Here is a 23,276-nt window from a genome sequence, read left to right as displayed (position 1 = left end):
TGTTCCAACTATCACTGATCCAAGACCCCTCTGTAGTCTGGCCTACCCACCAATGTCTTTTTATTTGGCTCCAACACGTCCTTCTCCACTGAGAAGCCAGAGAAGGCACCTTAAAATGTAAATTAGGGTAGGTGTTGGTGATGCATGCTTTTAGTCTCAGTACTCAGGAAGTAGAGGATCTCTGAGGTTAAGGCCTAATATACAGAGTGAGTTCCAGGACAGCCAGGGCTACATAGAAAAACCCTGTCTCGAAGAACAGAACAAGTGAATTCATTATTGTCATTCTCTAACCTCCTCCAAGGGTTTCCTGTCACTCTTGTAATAAAATCTAAAGTCGTCCTTATGACTTTATGGTCCTGTAGGACCCAGACTCAGCCTGTGACACTAGCCTCACTGATGCCATTGCCGTCCTCAGCCTTGCTGAGGCTTGCCTCCAGCCTTGCTGGCCTGGTTACCACCCCAAAACAGACGCAGCTCATTCCATCTCCACATTTTTGGATTTGCTCCTCTCTTTTATAGGGCGATCTCCCCTTAACTTTCCACGTTTTCTTATTTGTCATTCTCATCCAGGTCCCGGTTGAAATACTACATTGGGTGGGTGGGATCCTTGATATCACATCTACGACACCTTGTCTCCCAAGCACATCCCAGTCATCAGACATACCGTGGTATCTCATTTTGTCATAAAATGTGCTGTACTGAATTACCCCCTTTTAGGATTTCCTTGCACATTATAAGGTGCAGGATTGTCCTGTTCTTTAGTAAAGATTTATTTAAGTTATGTGTATTTTTGTGTATCTGTTTGTGGGTATGTGCATGTGACTGCAGGTGCCTGTGGAGGCCAAAGAGGGTGTCAGATCCCCTGGAGATGTAGTTCCTGACAGTTGTGAGCCAACTGACCTGGGTGCTGGGAACTGAACTTGGGTCCTCTGGAAATGGAGCTGGCTCTCTTAACTGCTGAGCATCTAGCCCTTCTGTTTGTACTCATTGCACAGAATGGAGCCTGGCGTGAATCTAGTAGATATTAACGGTTGTTATCATCATCAATAAACATTGAATGCTTACTAACTATAGACAAGTCCTACAGTGTTGTTCAATTACCAGCACAGCCTTTGGAGATAATTGTCATTAACTATTTGTAAAGGAGGACAAGAGACACTAAATGACTTCCCTAATATAAAAAAGATAAATGGTGAACTGGGACATGGTTGTGCATGCCTGTAATCTCAGTATGTGGGAGGCTGAGGCTGGAGGATCACTAGTCCAAAGTGACCCTGGGCTACACAGCAAGATCTTGTCTCAAAAACAGTTGGAGTATCTTGGAGAGATGGCTCAATAGTTAAGAGTACTTGCTCTTTGTGGAAGACCCTGGTTTGAGACAGGCAGTGGTGGTTCACGCTTTTAATCCCAGCACTCAGGAGGCAGAGGCAGGCAGATCTGTGTGAATTCGAGGCCAGCCTGGTCTACAAAGTGAGTTCTGGAACATCCAAGATTGTTACACAGAGAAAACTTGTCTCAAAAAGAGAAGAGAAAGGAGGAGGAGGAAAAGAAGAAGACAATCCTGGTTTTGTTGCCAACACCCCACTTGGTGGCTTTCAACCATCCTTAACTTGAGTTCCTGGGGGATGAGTTGCCCTCTTCCGACCTCCAAGGGCACAATTCTTACATATGGTACACATTCATTTTATGCAAGCAAAACAGTCATATGTATAAATAAATCTTTTTTAAAAAAAATCAATGGAGAAGCCAGGATTTCAGGCCAAGTTAGGAATATTTTAACAACTCAGTGCTATTATTAATCTCTCATGTTGAGTTCTAGGCCAGGAGTATAGATTGGGTGTGGTGGAGTCAATAAATCATGCCTGGCCACTTATTCCAAAAGACAAAACAGAAAAAAAGTGGTAAACCCAGGAAAGAAGTTGGCTCCATACAGCCATCATGGTGAGGAACAGGAACCAGCATCCTCTATCCTGTCTTTGAGGCACTAACAAGAGCTGTGAGTTTATGTAAGCAACAGACAAAAGCTGGTGGCAAGAAACACATGACCAAGCAGTCTTGCTCCAGCTGTGGTCTGGATAATCATTACCTCAGGGTGGGTTACACAGACCCTTCGGGGTAGCATCAAAGTTGCTGCTGCTCAGGACACAGTGTTTGTCAGTCAGACCTATAATTTCTGGAATCCAGGGCAAATGCAAGAGTATGACTCAGACAAGTCAGGAAAAGAGATGGAGTCACGTCAGTAGTTGGTCCCTTCCAGCTTAATGATTAGAGATTTTTAGGGGCTGCTCTTGTGGTTTGGAAAAGGACATGGTAAGGGCCAGATGCCAGCCAGGTGGTGGTGGCACACATTCAGGAGGCAAAGGCAGGTGGGTCGCTGTGAGTTGAAGGCCAGCCTGGTCAAAGAGCTATTTCCAGGACAGCCAGGGCTACACAAAGAAACCCTGTCTCAAAAACAAACAAACAAACAAACAAACAAATAGCTTCATCCTCCAGCATTTGAGGAAATGAGGTACTAGGTTGATTTGGTCTTTATTATTATTGTTGTTATTATTATTTAGGGGCTCCTGTATCCCAAGCTGGCTTACAGCTTGCTATACAGTCAAGACTCCTGCCTCCCACTTTCCAAGTGTGTGCAACACTCTCCTTCAGGAAGAGTTCAACTTTGAGGCCATCCTGAGCTGCATAGTGAGACTGTCTAAAAACAAAACACAAAAGCAGACAGTTGACAGTCTATTGGAGAATTGGAAAACCACCCCAGTCCTTGGATGAGGTAGCCCTGAGTTAGGGACATTCTCCCTAGAGCACCTTCCCAGACAAAGACTCAGAGACTAGAAGGCTAGGGAACTTCTCAAGAAACCAGAACACAAAGGAAGGGCGGCGCTGTGCATGGAGGGAAAGGCATGAGGACTCAGCCTTAAGAGTACTGCACTTGGTGCTCTTCCAGAGGAGCTGGGCTCAGTTCCATCATCCAGGAGTAGCTCATGATTATGACTCCAGTTTGATTGCCCTCTTCTGGCCTCTGCAGGCCATGTGGTGCACAGACATGCTGTCCAAACACCCATTTGAATAAAATAAAAAATAAGCTTGGGAGTGGGGGTGGGACAGAACAGACAACCTGGGGAGTGAACTGGCCAGTCACTTCAAGTCCTTGTCTCAATGTGAGTGACCCAGGATGAGATGAGCTTTAGATGCGACCTGACTCTTCTGGCCAACCGAGGGAGAAGCAGCCACTTTCTATTACAGTTTAACTTTGCAGTCAGTTAAAGCCACTGTTGACAGTCCTATGGGGCCTAAAGCTCAGGACAGGTGTTTGATAGGCAGTAGCTCACTGTCTCTGTGGCTGTGAGTTTACCTCTTACCTTCCATTAGTTCAGGAGAGGAAGTGACAGATGATTGAAATATTTACTATCATTGGTTTACCCTTTAGCCTTGTAGCCAATTTAAAGTTCCAAGGTACTCACTCTTCGGGTTCATTTTAAAGCATTACAAGCAGAAGATTGCTGGCTGAAATTTCCCCATTTGATGGTTTTAAGCTGCCTCTTGGAGCATGTGGCTCCTCTCCCAATCCCTAACTCCTTGCCTTTCCCAGCAATCATTATGGCATCTCTGCAAATCTTGAAGATACCTCAGTCACTCTTATCTTGCTGTCCTTTTAGTCTCGAATGGGGAAGATTACCCGTTCTGCAGAACATTCCTTAAATGATTAACATGTCTACGTGCCGAGAAGAGCAGGAATTTGACTCCAAGGTTTTTATTACATTTTATTTATTTTGTGGTGTGCATGAGTTCACTCATGCATGTGTCATTGTGCGTATGTGGAGGTCAGAGGATCCTTTTGGGAATTAGTTCTTTCCTTCCACGATATGGGACTGGGAAGATCAAACACAGGTCAACAGGTTTGGCAGCAGATGTGTTTCCTTGCTGAGCCGTCCAGGCCCAGACCCAAAGTTTGAAGTAGCAAAAGGAGATGTGTAAAATAAAAGTGGAGACGGCAGGCTTTTATCCTGCTTTTAGTCACCCAGCAGGCCCCAGTGAAGAGATGCTTTTAGCAAACACAGCCACTCACCTGATAGCATCTTCCAAAAACTGTTGGTGGGACTAAACCATGACATCTCAAAAAGAAAGTAGTTCTGAGGGATGGGGCTGAAGGTCAAGAATATTTACCCAGAAAGAATATCGTAACACCTAGTCTGTGAAGTGAGTTTGTGTGACTCTCCCTTACTCATTGCACAAACAATTTGGTCGCAGTTCTTTAGGTGCAGAGGATTCACTACCTGCGGCAATCCTTGGGGGGGGGGGGGTATGAGTGTGTGTGTGTGTGTGTGTGTGTCTGCATGCCTAATGCAGTGCGTGAAGGTCTTAGGACAACTTGAGTCAATTCTCTCCTTCCACCATGTGGGTCCCGGAGATGGAACCAAGTTATCAGTGTTGCCAGCAAACACTGAGCCGTCTCACCCACCTCAGGAAAATTCTCTGCATTCTTCTATTCCAGTAAAAGGCTTAGGAGGACTCAGCTGGAGGTCTGCATTATCTTGGGGGTGGGGTCAGAGGAACATCCAAGGGTTCTCTCAAGCAGCCAGACACCAACCCAAGCCAATGGGCCCTAGGTGTGTTTATTTTGGCTAGGCAGATGAAAGAGAGTGAAAAACAAGCAGCTGCTTTCCAAACCTTACCCACCTGAAGCAGACAGCGGTGGGCGGGCGGGCAGGGTGTTCCTGCTATTGTCTCCGCTCTGGAAGGGGAGAGAAAGTTAGGCTGGCTGCTTTTCTTGGGGAAGTAAGAGTTTTCCGGAGGTCAGAGAAGGCGGGTGCTTGACCCTCAGAGGTGAAGCAGAGGTTGGTAACAGAAGGCCCTACACTGGAAAATCCTTCCTCCCCTAGGGGAACATATTTCTTCCCCAGTACCACCTGGTTGGGTGCCAAGCTCCCAAGTGCCATTCTGGGAACACCAACACCCACCTCATTATGAAATTCTCTTTGATTCCATCTAGGTCCAGGTTTGAAATTTGGATTCATTTTGGATTTTGTGGACGGGAGGAAGATCTTCCCGCTTTCCACGAAAGCCCTTGTAAAATGAGAACCACACATATAGGTGTCTGACCTCTGACCCCTTACATTATATCACCATGGGGACAGTCTGGAAGGAAAAAGAGTTCTTACAAGGGGTTAACAGACCTCATGTGAAGCGAGAATGTGATTGGGTTGTGTTGACATGTGGTAGAAGAAAAATATTATGACAAAAGGGAAGATTCAGTTCCCAAGGCTCCCAACAAGGGATTATTTTTTTTCTCTGTGGAATAAATATGCAATAGCCTTGGGCGTCTCAAATTAAGGGCTCTCCAGTCTGTTCTTCACACTGCAATCGGCAAACTCCCCATTAGGCAAACCTTTGTTTAAAACTCACCAGCAGCTACCCACTGTGTGACCGAGGCTCACGCTCAGCACTACAGCCCCAGGGCGGGTGCCCCCCTCTCAGCCCGCTGTGTTCAATCATCTCTGGACCTTGGCACACGCTGTTCCGTGTGCCTGGATCAACTTTTGTCTAGACAGTTATGTCCCACAGTGATGCACCTCCCCAGCCACCTGGTACTGTCCTACCACCCTTTATTGTGATCACTTAATGAACTTCTGTCTCTGTTGTCATTGTGGGGGCTGAGTCCATATCTGTCTAGTTTTTTTTCAGGATCCCCAGAGCTCCTGGCACAAACTAGGAAGAGGAAACGGGCTCTTCAAGTTAGACTCTGTCAGTCTGCACAATCTCTAGAACAGACTAAGAAGTGGACAGGGAGCAGAGCAGGAGGTGGAAACATCGCCTGAGGAGAGTGGAAGTTGCCCCTCCTCATTTTCCCTGCAGCCCCTGGCTGCCGAGCCAATGAGCAAGATGCACAGATTTTTTTCTGCTGACCACAGAAGAAGAGACCATAAAATTCAGCTTCCCATCTGGTTCTTCACGGTCCAAGAAAGTACAGCAATTCCAAACTCCAGGGAGACAGGCATCCAGATCATGAAAGCTTAAAGCTAGCCTGTGGTGGAATCTCCCAAAGAGAGGCATGGATTTGACTCAGGAAGAAAAGTGAATAAAGCACCCCTTCTAAGGATCCATTCCCCGGTGACCCTCAAAGGGTACATGTTTGATGTCTCCCATGCCCATTACCCCCCTGGCCTATCAGAGCCAACCTGCACAATTCAACAGCTGGTCCTCGCTTCTCTTCCTTTCTACTTGCGCCAAAGGCTCCTGGTCACCACAAGGCCCATCAACAGTTTGCTTCACAGGCTGGGCTGAGAGTGGAAGCCGACCTTCCAATGGGAGCGCTTTAACATCTGTCCTCACCCACTGTCCAAAACCTGGCTGCGACTTCAATGCAATGATGATGTATTTGCTTTTTAATGTTTTCTGTTAGAACCAGAGTTAACTGAGAATTGCTGGTGAGAGATGAAAAGAGCATCACTCTCCTCCTGTACCTAAGAACAGCATGGGAGGCACTTGGCTGGCTCAGGAGCCTGCCTGTTAGCATTGTCTGGCCACGGGCATACCTCTGTCTCAGGCAAGAAAAAACAAATAGGGCAAAGGTACCATAGGCTGGTACCTGACCAGAGAAGGGAATGTTCAAAAATGTGCTGAGATGCCAGCTCTGGAGAGATGTGACAGCCAGCTTGAAGGCTTCAGGCAGTTTGGATAAACATCTAGACTTTGAGTACATTTCTGAGCCTGCTCTATGATCCCTTTGAAGTTTATCCAACTTGAATAAGCCCTCCAGAAAGCCAGGGCCAGTAAAATAGGCTTTCTTTGGAAGTCCCTCTGGATGTGCCCTGTTGCTTCCTCCCAGGGCAGCCGGCCCATCAGGACCAGCGATCTGAGGAATGGAGAAGAAAGACGCCTGAGACAGAGCGCCCCTGTAATATTCCATTCATTGTCTTCTTTTCTTCCTGTCCTTTTTACATATGGAGGGCACAGCAGATAGAAAACCCCCGGTGGACTTGGTGGGCCACAAGCTTAGATCTAATCATGGCTTGCCTGGGACCCCTTCCCAGCTATTTCTGAAGGCCAGCCTGAGATGTACAGCATGCACGTTTGAATAACAAAAGGCACTATTTGCAGTCTAAAAAGTCTGCCTGAAGCCGGAAAGCCTGTGGCAGAGCCCAGTGCGTGGGCACAGGCAGGAGGTTCCATCTCATTTCCTGGAGAAGCACCCCCTGGCTGCCTGGGCAGAGGCAGAGGCCATCTTTCCTCCTGTCTGCTCAGGTTTTCTAGTCATGAAATTACTGGAGCATTGAGAAGTGCCTGCATGCTTGGAGGGGTGTCCAGGTGGATGAGCACACCGCAACACGGGGTGGCATCTCCCCAGGTACAAGCAGACTCGACTTTAGGTCACACAAAGGGGAATGGGGTACCGAATACTGGGTTCATTCAGAAAGAAAAAACAGGAGCAGCCTTTCTGAGCGGGTCTCGGGGGTCTCCAGCCCTACTTTTGGTTCACTCCAGAGACTCAGCAGCGCCTCTTCCTAAAAGGCAAGTGTGTGCTGGCTTGCCCGGAAAGGGAGCAAGGCAAGTGGACAGCCTGTGCATAGCACAATAGAAACCTACAGGCTGGCCACAGACCATGAGGGACACATCCTTCCATAACCCTGGGACCAAATGACAGAGATGATGTGGCTGCAGCACCAGGGGAAATGCATGGAAGCAGGGCTACAAAGAGTTTTGTTTCTTTATTGTTAAAAAAAATATTAACAGCAACAACAAACAAGAATAGCACAAACATTCACAACCCGTCAGAGTCTGTAAGCTTTGCCCATTTATTCCTAATGGAGTCTCTCGTCTGCACAGGTGGTGGTTTAGCCAAAAGGCCCCTTCATGTTTTTCATGGGTGGATACTGTTGCTCCATTGGCATGGCCCCAAAGCAGTCTGAGGGGTTGCAGTGGCCAGCCTTCCCTGGCTGGCCCATTGGACCTGGGGGGCCAGGGATGCCCGGAATACCTTGCTGGCCCATTGGTCCTGTTGCGCCCATCTTGCCATAACCTGGAGGCCCTTGAGGACCTACAGACAGAAGAGTGGCAGAGGAGAATTCAGGAGACCCAGATGACAAGAGACAAGAGCTGTGACAAGTGACACCTTCATTTCATGCATATTTGCTAGCTTTGAAGCAAACTTTTGTGAGACCTGCCTGCTCCTCACATTGATTTCACGAGGACAGACACACCTCTAGCTAGTTTTATTGAGAGTGTCTGTGGACCAGGAAAGCTTTTAGTACATAAGTCAGTGTATCCACAAAATAGTTCCCTGGGGAAATGGTACAGGCTCAGAAAAGTCACACATGGATAATATCCATGGGCCAAGTAGTGAACTGGGGCCTCAGAGCTCGATCGGGTTTTAACCACTCTCAACTTTCTGACCCTTCATCTTGGAGAACAGCTCTGAGGTTAAGCCTGATCAACACCACAGGCCTTAGACTTGGAGTTCTGGTCCCTATTGCATGCAGTGACCCAACACACATACTGCATCTTGCAAGCCTAACTTAGGGCAGAGGCAGACACTCCGCCTCTCTCTCCACTCCTCCTCAGGCCTAGCACAGTGTCTTGAACTTGAGCATTTCTATAAGTGGTAACTAGCCTGGCATTATTTGGTGTTCTGATGATTATGTTGTAAAGAAGGGGGGGGGGTCTACAGAGGGTGGAGCTCTGCTGTTCTGGATTCATGGTCACAGAGACTAGGCTCTCCTACCTGGGGGCCCAGGAAGACCATTTTCTCCTGCAATGCCAACACCGATGTCTCCCTTTTCACCTTTGGTACCAGGTAACCCTGAGCCAAAAGAAATGAAGTTAAGTCCTATCCCTAAGCAGAAAATAGACAGCCACGTGAAATCACACACACACACACACACACACACACACACACACACACACCACATTCACAAGACAGCCCACACAAAGCTGCAGATGCCTGATGCCCCAAAGACCCAGAAGGTAGAGCTACCTCTCATTCCTGGCAAACCCTGGCGTCCTTCTCGGCCTATCTGACCAGGGAGCCCAGGTGACCCTGGAGCACCTGGCCGGCCTGGAGCGCCATCTTTCCCAGGGGGCCCTGGCCGGCCTGGAGCTGCTGCCACCTCCATGGGGAACTGCATCCTGGAGGTGTAGTAAGCCATCCTCTCTGTGAGCAAAGACAAAGCCAGGCCACTGGGTGACTAGGCACTCAGAGTGGCTGCAGATGCTGCAGACATGCCACCAGCATGGGACAGCCTCCAAAGATGGAGGGGTATCAGGCTGCTCCCCCGAGGAAGGTCTTGTGCAGTGGCCCCCATGGGCCTTCCCATGCACATCTTCCAGAAGCACGGGTGTGATTTGGGCATCTCTATTCTCTAACCACCATCCAACTCCAGAATGTGGTCCAGACAGGTCTCTTCCCAGGCAGGATGCCCGGCATCCATATTTCCCCTCACACAGCACACAGGAAAAGGCGGCTTCAAACCAACCTAGCAGCACCTTCTGTCTGCTTGCCCCTCTCTCCTCAGAACTCCCTCCACGCAGGCTTGTTTGAAATCGGCTTTCTTAACCTTCTTTGCTCAAATGGGGGATCAGGAGGGCAGAAGGGAACCGATTTATCTCTGAACAGAGCAGGTGACAAGGAAGGTCTGATGGATAGGGGAGCATATGCCTGTCACCTGCTGTCTGTAAATGTGTGGGGGTGGGAAGAGGATGACACAGAAGCTTTAAGGAAAAGGAAGGCAGGGCCGGGTAAAGAAGTGGCTGGGAAGGGCAAACATCACCCACTGCCACCCAGCCGGCTGCCAATTACCATCAAACATTTTAATGATCTCTTGTCTGATGAACCTCTTGATGTCATCATAATTCACCATGTCTCCCTGAAGAAAGAGAAGAAACCTGGCCTCAATTATACGTCCAAGTTTGGCACTTTCCCAGTGAACAGACTTGATTCCCAGAAATAAAGGACGGCGCGGAGGGCAAAGGTCCTGAGAGCCTCCCACAGAGCCTTAACCAAAGAGCTACCCATCCTGAAATAGTACGACACATTTTGTGCTAAATGCAGTTCAGGGTGGGAGGGACACCTGTCGCTCCCCTCCTCCCCATGAAGAACTCGAAGACACCTGTAGCTGAGCTCTTTTGTGCAGAATGTCAGCAGGGGTTTCCAAAGTGGCCATGTGCCTGCTTGCCCTTACCATAGAGCCTGGCAAACCAGGCAATCCAGGGTTCCCTGCAGGCCCTGGGGACCCAGGGTGGCCTCTCTCTCCTGCAGGACCTGGTGGTCCAATAGGTCCCATGGAACCGCTCTTGCCAGGGCCCCCTGGCATGCCAGATCTTCCCTTTTCTCCTGCTTGGCCCTTCTGTCCTACAGGTCCTGGGTCACCCTATAAAGACAGCAAGTCACAGGACAGCATTGCCGACTGTTTCCAAGTCTATGTCACAATGTATCAGCTACCTACCCCATCCCCAGGCGCCCAGCATCTCCTGCTGCCCTGCGGCCAGGATGATACAGCTCCCCCTGCTTCACTACCTCCCAAAGCAGTCCTTCTGGGAGGCCATGCTTCCATTACTCTTTGATGGGAAATGCTCATGGCTCCCACATACCCTCAGTAGGAAGATCCCCTTCCTTGCCCAGGCAAGATCATTCATGATGTCCTCCTCACTCCTTCCCCAGCCTCGTCTCCTTGCCAGCTCTAGCTGCCTGCCACTCTCTGGTTCTACCACATTGCTTGAATCTACTGTCTGGAAGGCCTCCTCCCCAGCCTCAGCACCTGATGAGTAGGCTTTACTCTCTTCTCCTGGAATGTTCCTACCCTTTATATAGCCTTCCAGTCCACTTAGAGTTGAGTCCTTCCTGGAGTCCCACTGCACTGCCTCCGGTCTTAGCACTGCATCCAGTTTTCTTCAAAACTTCCCATACTCTGGTGCCAGTGTGACTAGGCACAGGGAGTGTCTGTCCAGGGACTTCTGTTTTCCCCCAGATCAGCCCAGAGGCCAGCGAGTGAGCAGCTCACTCACAATGGTGGGGGATTAAAGAGTGCCATTCCCGAGCCATAGATGGGATAGTCCCAGGTGAGGTCACATCTCCCTTTCCTGCCTATTGGCCAACCTAGGCCTCCTCTGTGGCTAGAGTCACAGCTTGGAGTTTCTGAGCACCTCTTTTCAAAGCCCGCCAGTGACCGCCTGCTCACCTTTGGGCCCGGAGGGCCATAGAGCCCCTGCTTTCCAGGAGGTCCCTGTAAGAAAGCAGAAGTTCAGAGTCAAGTCTGGGCAGTATGACTGAGGCTCCCTGGGGTGGAGGTGGGAGGTACGATAGGAAGACCACCTTCTTCCGCCCTAGGACCCTGGCTGTGTACAGCTTGGCTGTGTGAAAAGGGGTGACAGCTTCCCTGGCAAACAGAGGGGCTGACAGCTGGGAGAGAGGATGATGTCTCCTGGGGCATGGCCTTGTTTGATAGCATTGGCCGGTGCCTCATCACAGATGAACTGATGTGACAAGAAGTCAGAGTGGGAAGGCTAGTCTGAAATAGCAGAGGGCCTGGCGAGAGCTGGGGCCCAGGGAGCCTTTGTTTGGAGTTTGTTATCATTATTACTATCTCTTTCTGTCCTCTAATTCTACTAGAACAACAAGAGTTAGCAGCTTCTTGCGTGTAATTGGCTCTGAGTATCTGTAGGGGACTGGTTCCAGGATCCCCATGGGATCCCCAAATCTGTCTCAAGTCCCATTTGTAAGATGGTGTTGACACTTGGCTGTAACCCACGTGTACCTGTCTGTGTGTTCCGTGTCAGTGCAAATGCTGCGGAGCTGTGGTGCTGTATTGTTTAGGGAATTGTGATAGGCAAAAAGAGTGAGCCAGGAGCGGCGGTGCACACCTGTAAGCACTAGGGAGGCTGAAGCAGAAGGATCTTAAGTCTGAGCCAGTTTGGGCTATAACGTTCCAGGCCAGCCTAGGTACATAGCCTCACAAACAAACAAACAAACAATAAAGTGTACGTGTTCAGTACACATGCGATCTTTCCCTGGATATTTTCAATAAACCTGAGATTGGCTGAGTTTCTAGATGTGGAAACTATGGGTATAGTTCCTGTAGGAGATAGTCTGTGTCCATGCAGCATGCCTCCTGAGTAAATGAGGGATAGAACAAGATGAAGACCAAGGAGGAATGTCCCCAAGAGAAAGGGCAACATGATCATACCTCTTTGCCAGCTGCACCATCCGAACCGGGTTCACCCTGGGGAGCAGAGAGCATTGGGAAAGTACAACCTGTCATCCAACCCTGCTTCACACTTTGTCCCACCAAGGAGGCCTGATCCTGCAGCTCCTGCCCTCCCTCTCCCCTCCAGCCTTGAGAACTGTACACATTCCCTGGCTCTGAGTGTGCACTAAATGCTTGCTTAAGGGCCACATGAACTGTGAACCTCTGTCCTCAGTAGGACTGACCAGGACAAGCTGACCTCCTTCCCCTGACATCACAGCAGGAGCTGTCCAGCCTCTGAGCCCCTGCCCAGACCTTTCTGGAGGACTGCTGGAGAAGAGAAATCTATGATTGCAGGATAAGGGGTAGATGCATCCAGGGCCTTGGCAGCTCCTGAGTCTGCAGGCTGACCCAGGCCCTCTGGGAAATGGATCCAGTGACCACGCCCCCGTGACTGGCTCCATCCCAGCAGGGACTGATTACCAGCTCTGGTTTGCTACTGCACCCTGAAGGAAAGTCTACTTGGTGGGAAAGCCCCTGTCCTGGAGACCTGAGCCCCCTTCCTTGGCCTCCCAGAACCTTTACATCCCTGAGACCAGCAATCAGCTCCACTCATGTGGTTTGCCTTTCTAGACCTCTATAGAGGGGAAGCGCTGCAGGCTGACCAGGGGGTGAAAAATTTGCAATGGAGCAGGCTGGGGATCAAGCCTCAGCTCTCCCATTTACTAGCTGAGTGACTTAGAGCAATCTACTCAGCCACACTGAACCCTCATTTCCTCTTCTGAAAACCCAGGGACAAGTAGACCTCCAAACAGTGTGGCAGAACAAATTAAGACAAAACACGCATCCAACATAAGCGGAGGCTCACTTTGCCACAGTCAGTGACCAATTTAGCATCACTTTGAATGCTCAACAGGCTGAGATCAAGTCTGGCTTCTGAGGGGATCCAAAAGTTACAGTAATAGAGCAGTATTTCTGGTTCCTGACATTTTCAAAGACTTTTTGTGGTTACTGACAAGCTCCACTGGGGCAAGGGCAGGGCAGGAGCAACACATGGACCAAGACTTCTCTTCCTGGCACCTCGTTGAGGGATCTGCATCGGGTTGATGATGTGTCCTCAGAGGCAGTGCCCTTTTGTGCAGCTGGCTCAGTGCTGGCTGGCAGGGCTTGTCTTTCTGAATACAATGCAATCCCTAGACAAAGGCCCCATGCTGCCATCCTGCCATTCTAACACCCTGTCCTCTAGAGACCCCAGGTGTGCTGAGCAAAGGCAAATCATCTCCCCTGGGCTGGGCCATACGATGTGGAGTCTTACCGGAGGCCCAGGGTGTCCGGGGGTGCCAGGCTGACCTGGGAGGCCAGCCAAGCCCCTCTCTCCAGGGGCTCCCCGGTCTCCTTTCAGGCCCTAAAAGATAGGATGAAGGTCAGTGGAGAGAAGGGTGAACAGAGTCCACAAAGCCAGAGGCAGACACCCACACACACTGCCACGCTCCAGGGGCAAGGCCCCATAGGGGCAGATGGCATGCTTGAACCTGGCCTTGAGCCACCCTTTGCCTCATCCCGGAAGAGAAATCTTTAGGACAAATGGAGAGGCTGATGCCTAGAAGGGGACAAAAGCATGCTCCATCCCTTTGGCTTTTCTGGAAGGACCCCACAATAGAAAAGCAATGTCCCTTGAGGGAATACATGGAAGAAAGTTACTCACCATAGTGGAGATCCCAGGTGGTCCTGGCTGGCCTGGAGGCCCCTGTGGCCCCTAGGGAGAGGGAAGTCAAGGCATTGTAAGGGCTTTAACAAAAAGCCCAGACTGGGGGGGGGGGGTAGGCAGCAGCAGGAGGATCCCTACACTGCATTAGCTTTGTTCTCTTCCTGAAATCTGTCCTTCCTTTCTGATCTTATACATGAACTTCTACCAGGAGCTCTGGTTCCAGAGCAGAGAAGGGAGGGGCCAAATATACAGGACTCTTGTGCCCAGTGCTCACTGATTGGTGCACCTAGGCTTGTGAGGGGCAGAGGCCAAAGGCAGGAGAGAAGGAATTTGTAGCCTGGGTATCTCCTGAGACCCTGTGCTTCCTAAAGGTGGACCAGCATCCAACTGTTCTGTGGAGGAGGTAAAGCCAGCAGCCAGGGTTTACACACGCAGGTGTAAGAGGAAGGGACCATGCCCCCCACCACCCATAGCCACACAAGGAACTCCAGCTGTCCCCAAAGCCCTTCACTATATCACCAAAGGGGAGATATCTGGGGGCAGAGCAAAGAGGCTGACCCAATATCCACACAGGAAAGCTCTGTAGCCCCACGCTCTGGGGAGCAATGGCATTTTAACCCCCAGGATGGCCCCTTCTGACACTGCTGGGACTGTATCTGGAATGCCTACAGTCCAGAGGTCACCGCTCTCATCAGAGAAACACCTTCGCTGAACCCAAGAGTACTCAGCTCCTTCCCAGAGCACATTCTTCCACATTCCTTCCAGAATAGCCTGGCGCCTATAGTACTTATGGAAGACTCCTAGGGTGGGAATGCTCATGACTGGGACCAGCACACAGCAGGGGACCAGGGCTGGTCAGAGCAATGATAGGAGGAGCCCACAGTCCCCACCCCACCCCCAGGAGTGTCTACTAAGGCCACTGTTCAGTGTATGACTCTTTCATACTTAATGTGAAGGGGACGGAGGCAAACCTAGGGCCCTCAGAAAGAGCCTCTGAACTTCTTGAGATACATAAAAACGGGGATCTGAGAGTTCCTTTTTTTGTCATGAACTATTTTTAATGTTCCCAAATGCCTCCTGAAAATTATATGGCCATGCTATACTAGCCCACCAGTGGATTTGCTTTCTCTGGAGCCCTATCGGCTTGGTGCCGTCACACTGATCAAAGGCACCAATTGGCAGTAGTTTGTGTCACTACTGAGAAAAGTAGATGGGAAATGCAATATTGCTTAATAAACACACTCTCCAATTCACCCTAATAGCAAAAGCACCACCCGTCCGCCCAGTAGCCCAGCCGAACTTCCTGGTTCCTCTCTACCACCAAGTCCTCCCTTGCATCAGACCAAGGGAGCAAGCCCTCCACCTGCAAGCACATCCCAGATCCCCTGACCGCTCTGTTCCCTCTCTCTTCACACCACCCATCCACCCACCTGCCACTTACCAGCCCTCCCCTGAGTATGCCTGGCCCAGGCTCCTGAACCTACCCTGGAGGTATCTTTTTCCCAACTTTTCTGGTCCTGCATGCACTTCTCAGGCTACCCCCATGCCCAGTGTGATGGGCTGCTTTGGGTTCTGTGTATTAGTGTCCCTTCTGCCTGTCCCTTCTCCCAGGCTACTCAATGGCTGACTCCTTCACTTTGGCTTCAGCTCAGTCACTTCTCCAGCAAAGTTTCTCAACCTTCCTAATGCAATGTTCCTTTAATACAGTTCCTCATGGTGTGGTGACCCCCAACCATAAAACTGCTTCATGGCTACTTCATAACTGTGATTTTGATACTGTTATGGATCACAATGAATCTGATGCACAGGTTATCTGCTATCTCAACCCATGGGCTGAGAACTGCTGCCCTAAAGCTCCCTACCTCCCAGTTCCTTCCTGTAGCACCCCCTCATCATTCACTTAGCTCCTGTGCCTGCCGGAGAAGTCCTATGGGATAAGAGCCCTTGTCTATCTGGCTCCGTGCTGTGACCCTGATTTGGCGCACATGATCAAATGATTACTTATTGACTAACTGAGTGACTCGTGTCTGATAAGCAAATGAGAATGTGCACAGAGAACCCCCAAAGTGGCTGAAAGCAAAAGCCACTGCATCAGGTGAGCCTAAAGCCCCTCAAACCTCTGCATGGTTAGGGCAGCTCCTGGGGCACTACCAGCTTACCCCCGTCCCCCCAGGGGCATCCTAATTCATAGCAGAGACAAAATCATTTTAACTCACAAGATGACCTGGGGGTCCTGGTCGTCCCTGGGGTCCCATGGCACCAGGCTCACCCTGCAGGAGTCAGAGAAAGAGGAGATACAGAAGCCCACTGACGGATTTGCACACGTGTGGCTGCTCAGTAGGAGAGGGCTGAAGGGAGTGGCATGGAGCAATGCTGGACAGAGCTCTAAACGTCAGACCCTAGCCTTCAGGGCTTAAGAAGGCCAGGCCTGCCTTTTGGGTAGTTGTCCAATTATCCCTCTAGGGAGGGAACCAGTTATAACTCTCAGGATGGAGGAGGGTTCAGATGTGCAGTGTGGGGTGAAATTTCACATCAGAAGGCCAAGGAGAGAAGGCAGCCCCTTTGCCACTGAGAGGACCAGAGAGGTTCCATCTTGGAACTTAGTGGCGCCCAAGGCTGTGTGACAGCAGTAAACATAGAACCCCAGTCCTTACCTCTGTACCTGGCCGGCCACTGCTGCCAGGGGGGCCTGGTTTTCCACAGTCACCCTGAAAGAGAGACGGCACAGTGGACTTTAGTATCTCCATCCCCATGTTGAGCCTGGATCAAGGGGACTGTCACCTTGGCCTGGCTTTGATCAGAGGGTCTCCGCCACCCTTCAGCTGGTAGGTGGCAGAGTCCTGACCCAGTTCAACAGATCTTAGTGGCCTTAGAAAACTAGGGTGCTAGAGTAACATCTCAGCCAGAGGCCAGGTGGCACCCTAAACCCAGGCTGAGCTGCCATGTCTGCCTGGCATCAGACCTGAGGAGAATAGAGAAGCCCGTTGTCTAGAAGTCTCCCTTACCTTAGGCCCAGGGAGGCCAGGATGTCCTGTTTTCCCCTTGAATCCCTGGAAGATAAAGTAGGGAGATGTTCCTCTCATCTCCATGTGAGATGCTCCCCACACTTTCCTGCTGAGGCCAAATCAATCGCAGTCACAGTGTGAGGACTCGGAGGCTGAGGATAGCTGGAAGAGGCTCGGAGCTCCTGGCTCTTCCCTGAAGCTCAACTTACCGGGGGTCCCATGAGTCCAGGAGGGCCAGCAGGACCTGGGTCCCCCTAGGGAAAGAGAGGGAGCATTGAGGAAGTTTGGTTCAGCCTTGACCCAACGCATTCCCCTCTGCCTCTGCTTCTCCGAGTCCCCCATCCCAGGATTTGGTGAGGACATCATGTAGGGCAGTGGGAAGTCAGCCTGGCTCAGCCTCTGGCTGGCTGGGGACTGTGAATGGGTCCCAGCCCCTCTGTAGGCCTTGGCTTTCTTTCTTTTGGTTAAGGATTGGAGTTGACCTCGATGTTACCCAAATGCCACGTTCCCATCTCTCTCAGATTCCCCAGAAAACAAACAAACAAACAAACAAACAAACAAACAAACAAAAACCCACTCAACTAAGGAGCCAGGGCCTGTTCAGGCCTGTCATGGCTACAGCCAGATTCTCCTCAGAACCTATCCTACTTTCTCTAGTTGCCCAAGTTTGAAGATATAAATGGCATCTCTGTTACCATCCTGCCTTTGCTAAGACCAATTTGTCAAACCTGGCTAAGTCTATTGGGAGGAGTGGGGCAGTCTGATGCCAGCCAGGAGGAGGAGTAGCCCAGGAGGAGATGTGGGCACCCTGATGAAAATGGTGACTACTCAGCTTGCTTCATCAGGAGGAGAGGACTCCTGCCCGCATCCACAGCCCCATCTTACCCTCAGGCCAGGCTTGCCGTCCTTCCCATCTAGTCCATCCAGCCCAGCAGGACCCTGCGGACAGGGGAAAGACATTTCTGAAGGCTGTGCTATCTGGAAGGCTGACCCAGCCCCACGGTTCTCTCTACCTCTTACCCAACCCACACCCTTTCCATACCTGTGTACACTCACACAGGTACTCCCTCCATCCCTCATACCTGCCAGGCCCTGAGGGCACACGCTCACCTGAATCCCAGGAGGGCCTGGTGGCCCAGGGGAACCAGGCAAGCCTGATGGACCCCGAATCCCTTCACTGCCCTGAAACCAGAATACACAATGAAATCAGGTCTAAGGGGTCTAGGGACCCCTGGGAGTCAGGGCATTTGACTTCTGGCCTTAGTTCTGTCTTGACATCAGGCCAAGACAGATGACCCCACATGCTGTCTTCTGGAGAGCATGTGTCTCCATCTGCCAAGCCCCCTCCCTCTGCCCCCTGTCCCCTCCCTCTTCCCCCTCCCCCTCCCCCACCACCTTTCCTCACTGCTTTACAGAGAAAGATAGAACCTTCTTGGACCAGCATCTTCTCAGGGTTGCCCAGGGGCAGGAACGTAGGTGCGTGGATGAGCTTAATTTATGTCACTCTAATAACAGGCCATGTATGTGGGCTTTGACACCTCAAGGTAAAAGGGCGGAGAGGTTCCTGTACTCGGGATGTTATGACCCCTCGAGGGCCACGGGCCTGCTGGAGTCAATGGCAATTGACTGCTTTGCAAGGCTGGGGCTGCCGAGCTCAAAGGTAGGGGTGGAGGCTCCAGGGCTCAGGGAAAATGTCACAGGAGTGTCACCAGATGGTGAACTCTGAAGAATGCCTGGGATGAGGCAGGAGGAGCCTAGAGGGAACCTAGGTCAGAAAGAGGTGGCAGTGGTCACGTGACTGACTGACCTGGGGGTCAGGGGTCCTTATGTTAGATGGGTCTGGAAGGAAGGCTGGGGAGAAAGCCACCTGACTGGGAGGGGCCCTGAATAACATTCCACTTTGTCAAATCATATCTCAACATCCTGGGGGTTGGGGAGGGGGGAGCCTCGAAGCTGGGAGCATGGAATAGGTTTCTAGCCCAGACCTCCTTCCAGGTCTTATCCAGAGCATCTTCCCTTGTGTCTGTATTATATGAGACTTTACGTGAAGTTATGTCTAATAAAAGGCTCAGGGACTGTAAAATGGCCTGCAAACACAGCCGTAGTCCCTGGGCAGCCACTGAAGGCCCAAAGCAGGGCAGTGATGAGAACAGGCAGGCAGACTGTGAGGTAAGAAGCTTAAGAAAAGGCTGCTACTTCCCCTGGGCCGGGGAGAGGCACTGCTCTGGATCAGTGTCTGTGGAGGGGGCTGCCCAAAGGGAAAAGACAGCTACAGAGGAGAAAGCCAGGGAGTGTTGCAATACCACCATCTACCAGGAGGGGTCAGCACAGTTCTAGCCAATGTCAGCCCCACTGAGTTGTGATGGAGCGCCTCTAGCCAGCAGTTTGGGACTCTGCAGTGATCAGCCTAAGGAGGACTCCACAGATGAGAGGGAGCTGTCAGCTAGCGTAGATCCACCTATGTCTGCTGGGTACTGGCTTCAGGAGGCAGTGGGGGGACCTGTCCCCTCTCCCAGTTGGGTACCCATTTCAGCTCTGATGGCTCCCTACCCTTTTGGGTTCCCCCAACTGGTTTCTCCTCACTTGTTTTTCTCACTGAGAGAGGCTAATGTGAGGAAAGAGGCTCCGGGAGAATACAGACCATCACAGCTCCCTGTGGACCCCTCTTCCATCCAGAGCTTAGACATCAAGCTTGGGATCACTGACTGCTCCCACCCAGTACACAAGGGGGCCCAGCTTCTGCAGATCCAGGGACGTCCTCTCCAAGCCACAGCAGGGCTACGTGTCAGAGTCAAGCAGTGTGGAGCTCCAGGGCTGCTATCCCCATCTAATCATAAAGTCACAGGTGACCCCTGTGTCCTCTGGGCCCTTGGAGATAGCCTAAGGAGAGAGGCACACTCTTCCTCCAGGGACGCCCTCATTTAAGGGGTCCCGCTTTCCCATGGCTCCCTGACTTCTCTGCTGTCTATCGAGAAATGAAGCTGACCGAAGCTGGCCTGCCACAGTCCAGTTATCCGTCTCTACCGCTCCTGTGCAGTCATGAGAGTTCCACCGCTCAGACCTGTGCTTCTGGAAGATGTGCGGTTTTACTCACCTTCTCTGCTTGGGGGCCAGGTGGGCCAGGGGCTCCAGCTTTGCCTGGGAAGCCTGGGGGACCCTGTGTCAACAAAAAAGCAGGCAGGAGTGAGAGTAGGGCTTCCTCTCCCTTCCCTCTCCGTGTTTGTCTGTCTGTCTGTCCCTCTGCGGCCACCCATAAGGCCTGCTCTGCAGGTCTGGCTCCTAGACTGTATCGTGGCCACCTTCGCTGTCCCTCCCATCTCTTGACCCCCCTCCCCAGGTTCACTTTCATCCAGCAGGACTGGCCGGGCCTGCTCTTCCCAGTGGGACCACACTTGTGTGTCTTTACTCACCGGTAGGCCTGGAAAGCCGGGCTGGCCTTGAAATCCCTGGGGGGGGGGGGAGAAGGGAGAGGGTCACTCCTCTGCCTGGCCACTTGGGTGGGAAGAGGAACAGGTGGGGGCAGCCCCAAGTCTACAGGCTTTGTAGGCCAGTAGGTGAGGCTCTGGGTAGGAGGGTGGGTGGGAAAACTAGATCTAGTGAGGAGCCCCTTCAGCGCCTCCCCCCTCCCCCCCCCCCCGGCACCCAGGCATCACTCACCGGATCACCCTTCTCACCAGAGCTCCCCTGGGGGCCTCGCTCTCCTCGGGGACCCTGTCACCATAGAGAAGAACATAACTGAAACCCATCTCCCAGTCCTCTGGACACAGGAAGGGGCCAGGAGGCTCCCTCCCCCTCCACAACTCCACAGCCGGCTCACTCACTCACCGCAGGGCCTTGGGGACCGGGGAGGCCTTCAGATCCCGGTGGGCCCTGGGGACTCAAAGGAACAGAATCAGTGACTCAGAAACATGAGAAATGGGCAGGGTAGGAGGTGGGTGTGTCCTGAGCTGATAGGACTCTCTGCCCAGCCCCTCAGTTCCCTGGAACCAGCCTGCTAATTAACCCTGCTACCTCCATGCCCACTCCAACCCGGCCAACACATAACAGCCTCTCTCTCTTAGACATGGCTCGGGCTATGTCACTCTCTTGCTCAGCAACCTTCCATGGCTCCCCTCTGCCTAATGAATGAGGCCTATGCTTTCCACTCAATCTGGATTTACAGGCATCCTGTCACCTGTCACTGGCCACCCTTTCCTGCCTCACGTGCTTCTCCGCGCCCCCTCCCCTCGTGTTTCCTGAGCATGCTCTGTAGGTTCGTGCCCCCGGGTCTGTGTGTTGCTATTCCCTCTACCAGGAAAGCCCAGCATTGCTCACCCCCTCAGTGTTTCCTGAGTCCTTTGGGAACAAATGCTTAGCTCCAAGCTATTCCTGCCAGGACCCACCCATGACCTCAGCTCTGTGTGAACGGATACTGTACAGCTCCTTCCACCCCCATGCAGAACTCGGCTCTAAGAGTCCTCCCTGAGGACCTCCCTCTCCCTCTCCCACATGGCATCTTCATACTACCCCAGCCCCACTCCCCACCCCGACTCTGCATGCTCAGGGGTCTCAGCCCTCATCATAGCTATTTCTATTTATTCATGTCTTCACTGCCTCGCGCTGCAGGGCAAGGCACACAGGCCTGCTTTGTTCAGTGCAGAAGCCTCAGAAGCACTCGCAGCAACCAGCATGCCAAGGAGACACTCTTGTTGCAGAATAAACATGTGACAGTGTTGGCAGAGTCCCATGAGGCCTCACTGACATGCGTGAGGGGGAGAGGTGAGGCCCCAGTTCTAGCTTGGCGGATCCCAGATATGAGGGTTGAGGTTCCTCACCAGATAGACTAGGCCTCCAGCCCAGGCTTCTCACCACTAACTCCTTAGCTGGCTGTAGGACACTGGGTGAATCATGTCACCCAGGAGCCTGTGACCTCATGTGCTAACAGTCCCAGCTCCTTCATTCAGGGCGGGACCCCCGTGAAGGTGCCCTCAATAGGAAAAAAGGCTCCTGGTCCTGATTTGGCAGGAGGGGGGAATTCTGCCAGCTGACTGGGCCCTTCCCCTCCTCGGTCGCCTTCCCTGCAAGAAGCCTGCTGGGATCTCCTCACAGCCTCTGCCTCCGCCTCCGCAGCCACCAGCTGGTGTAGAGACACAGCTGGAGTGACTCGGGGCAGGGGCAGCGGGGGTCACAGGCTCCTCCTCCCAGAAAAGTCTCCAGCCCTGTTGATGAAGGTAGCTGGCGGGTGGGAGGCTTGCCCCCACTCTCACGTCCATACCCATGATGCAACTTACCGACTCCCCCTTCTCTCCTGCCGGGCCAGCGTATCCTCGTTCTCCCTTGATGCCCTGACAAGGGACAGCAGAATTAGCTCTGTGGCCTGCCTATGGTGGTGTTAATGCAAGAGGGGGCTGCAGCTGGTACCCAGGCTGGCACCCAGGCTGGCACTTGAAGGCTGAGGGTGCCAAAGTAGGGGACTAGAGCAGGCCACTGTGGCCCACACTGGAAAGGCCTGAGGGCACCTTTGCAAGGCATGGCAACTCTCAGCTGTCTCCCTTATTCTCTCAAAACCCTTTGGGCAGCAAATCTCGGTTCTCTTGGGACTCATAGGGGGTTCTGAGAGTGTCCTCTTCATCCCCTCCTTTGCAATGGTGGGGGTAAGCCATATTACCAAGGGAGCCAAAGTGGGGTGGGGGTGCTCTATGTGGATAACATGGCAGAGACTGATATTGGGAAAGGGGGAACGCTGTTGAGGGACACTCTGCCCGGCTCCATTCTCACCACCAGCCTACACCTCCAGTAGCCCCAGAGCCAGAGTCCTCTTACTCACAGGTAGTCCCGGGGGTCCCATAGCACCTGGGTAGCCAGGTTGTCCTGGAGGACCCTGTAAAGAAAGGCAGGTATGATGATAGACCAGCCTCAATATTTCTGTCAACCTTCCCTGTGTGAGAGTGTCCCAAGCCCACACCCATCCTGGGCAGTTACTACTCTGGGGCATTTCCCAAACCCAGGTTCTCTTAGCCAGGTGGCAAGCCCCAGGCTCACCAGAATCCTGGGAGCAGAGTGGGAAAGGAGGCCCAGAGTGAGGTGAGGACCAGGCATATAGGAAGGGCACACAGGTGAACCCCCCCCCCCCACACAATGGTGCATACAGCCAGAGCTGTATGCACTCCCAGGATGTAGGGGCACATGGACACCCAGCTCCTCTGATCTGAGGGTTGTGAAGCTTTTCTCCTGAGGCCCCCAGCCCTTCTGGATCAAAAGAAAGCATCTCCCTGTCTTCCACTCGGTGGCCACCCCTCAGCCAGCTCACAGGGCTCCTGGGGCCATTTCTTACCGGCTCTCCTTTGTCTCCCATTGGGCCGGTGAGGCCTCGCTCCCCTTGCAGGCCCTTAGAGAGAGTGGTCATGA

The 23,276-nt window shown here is 52.1% G+C and overlaps 1 protein-coding gene across 1 annotated transcript in view; it reads right to left on the bottom strand.

Annotated features, from left to right (window-relative positions):
* Window positions 1–7,694: 7,694 nt before the first annotated feature.
* Window positions 7,695–23,276, bottom strand: part of Col16a1 (collagen type XVI alpha 1 chain) — a 50,103-nt gene continuing 34,521 nt past the window's right edge. The window contains exons 51-72 of the mRNA XM_051188919.1: window positions 23,203–23,256; window positions 22,696–22,749; window positions 22,160–22,213; window positions 20,715–20,759; window positions 20,547–20,600; window positions 20,300–20,335; window positions 19,984–20,046; window positions 18,000–18,071; window positions 17,775–17,828; window positions 17,099–17,143; window positions 16,890–16,934; window positions 16,539–16,592; window positions 16,101–16,154; window positions 13,882–13,932; window positions 13,492–13,581; window positions 12,177–12,212; window positions 11,172–11,216; window positions 10,176–10,364; window positions 9,794–9,860; window positions 8,972–9,148; window positions 8,720–8,797; window positions 7,695–8,035 (exon numbers count right to left, since the gene is read on the bottom strand). Coding sequence (XP_051044876.1) covers window positions 7,833–8,035; window positions 8,720–8,797; window positions 8,972–9,148; window positions 9,794–9,860; window positions 10,176–10,364; window positions 11,172–11,216; window positions 12,177–12,212; window positions 13,492–13,581; window positions 13,882–13,932; window positions 16,101–16,154; window positions 16,539–16,592; window positions 16,890–16,934; window positions 17,099–17,143; window positions 17,775–17,828; window positions 18,000–18,071; window positions 19,984–20,046; window positions 20,300–20,335; window positions 20,547–20,600; window positions 20,715–20,759; window positions 22,160–22,213; window positions 22,696–22,749; window positions 23,203–23,256 — 1,620 coding nt within the window. The 3' untranslated portion in view covers window positions 7,695–7,832. The remainder of the gene's footprint in view (window positions 8,036–8,719; window positions 8,798–8,971; window positions 9,149–9,793; window positions 9,861–10,175; window positions 10,365–11,171; window positions 11,217–12,176; window positions 12,213–13,491; window positions 13,582–13,881; window positions 13,933–16,100; window positions 16,155–16,538; window positions 16,593–16,889; window positions 16,935–17,098; window positions 17,144–17,774; window positions 17,829–17,999; window positions 18,072–19,983; window positions 20,047–20,299; window positions 20,336–20,546; window positions 20,601–20,714; window positions 20,760–22,159; window positions 22,214–22,695; window positions 22,750–23,202; window positions 23,257–23,276) is intronic.

Source organism: Phodopus roborovskii, unplaced genomic scaffold, assembly GCF_943737965.1.
Source record: "Phodopus roborovskii unplaced genomic scaffold, PHOROB, whole genome shotgun sequence".
NCBI classification, from domain to species: domain Eukaryota; kingdom Metazoa; phylum Chordata; class Mammalia; order Rodentia; family Cricetidae; genus Phodopus; species Phodopus roborovskii.
The sequence above is the reverse complement of the archived record's forward strand: the minus strand, read 5'-3'. Positions and strand labels throughout refer to the sequence as shown.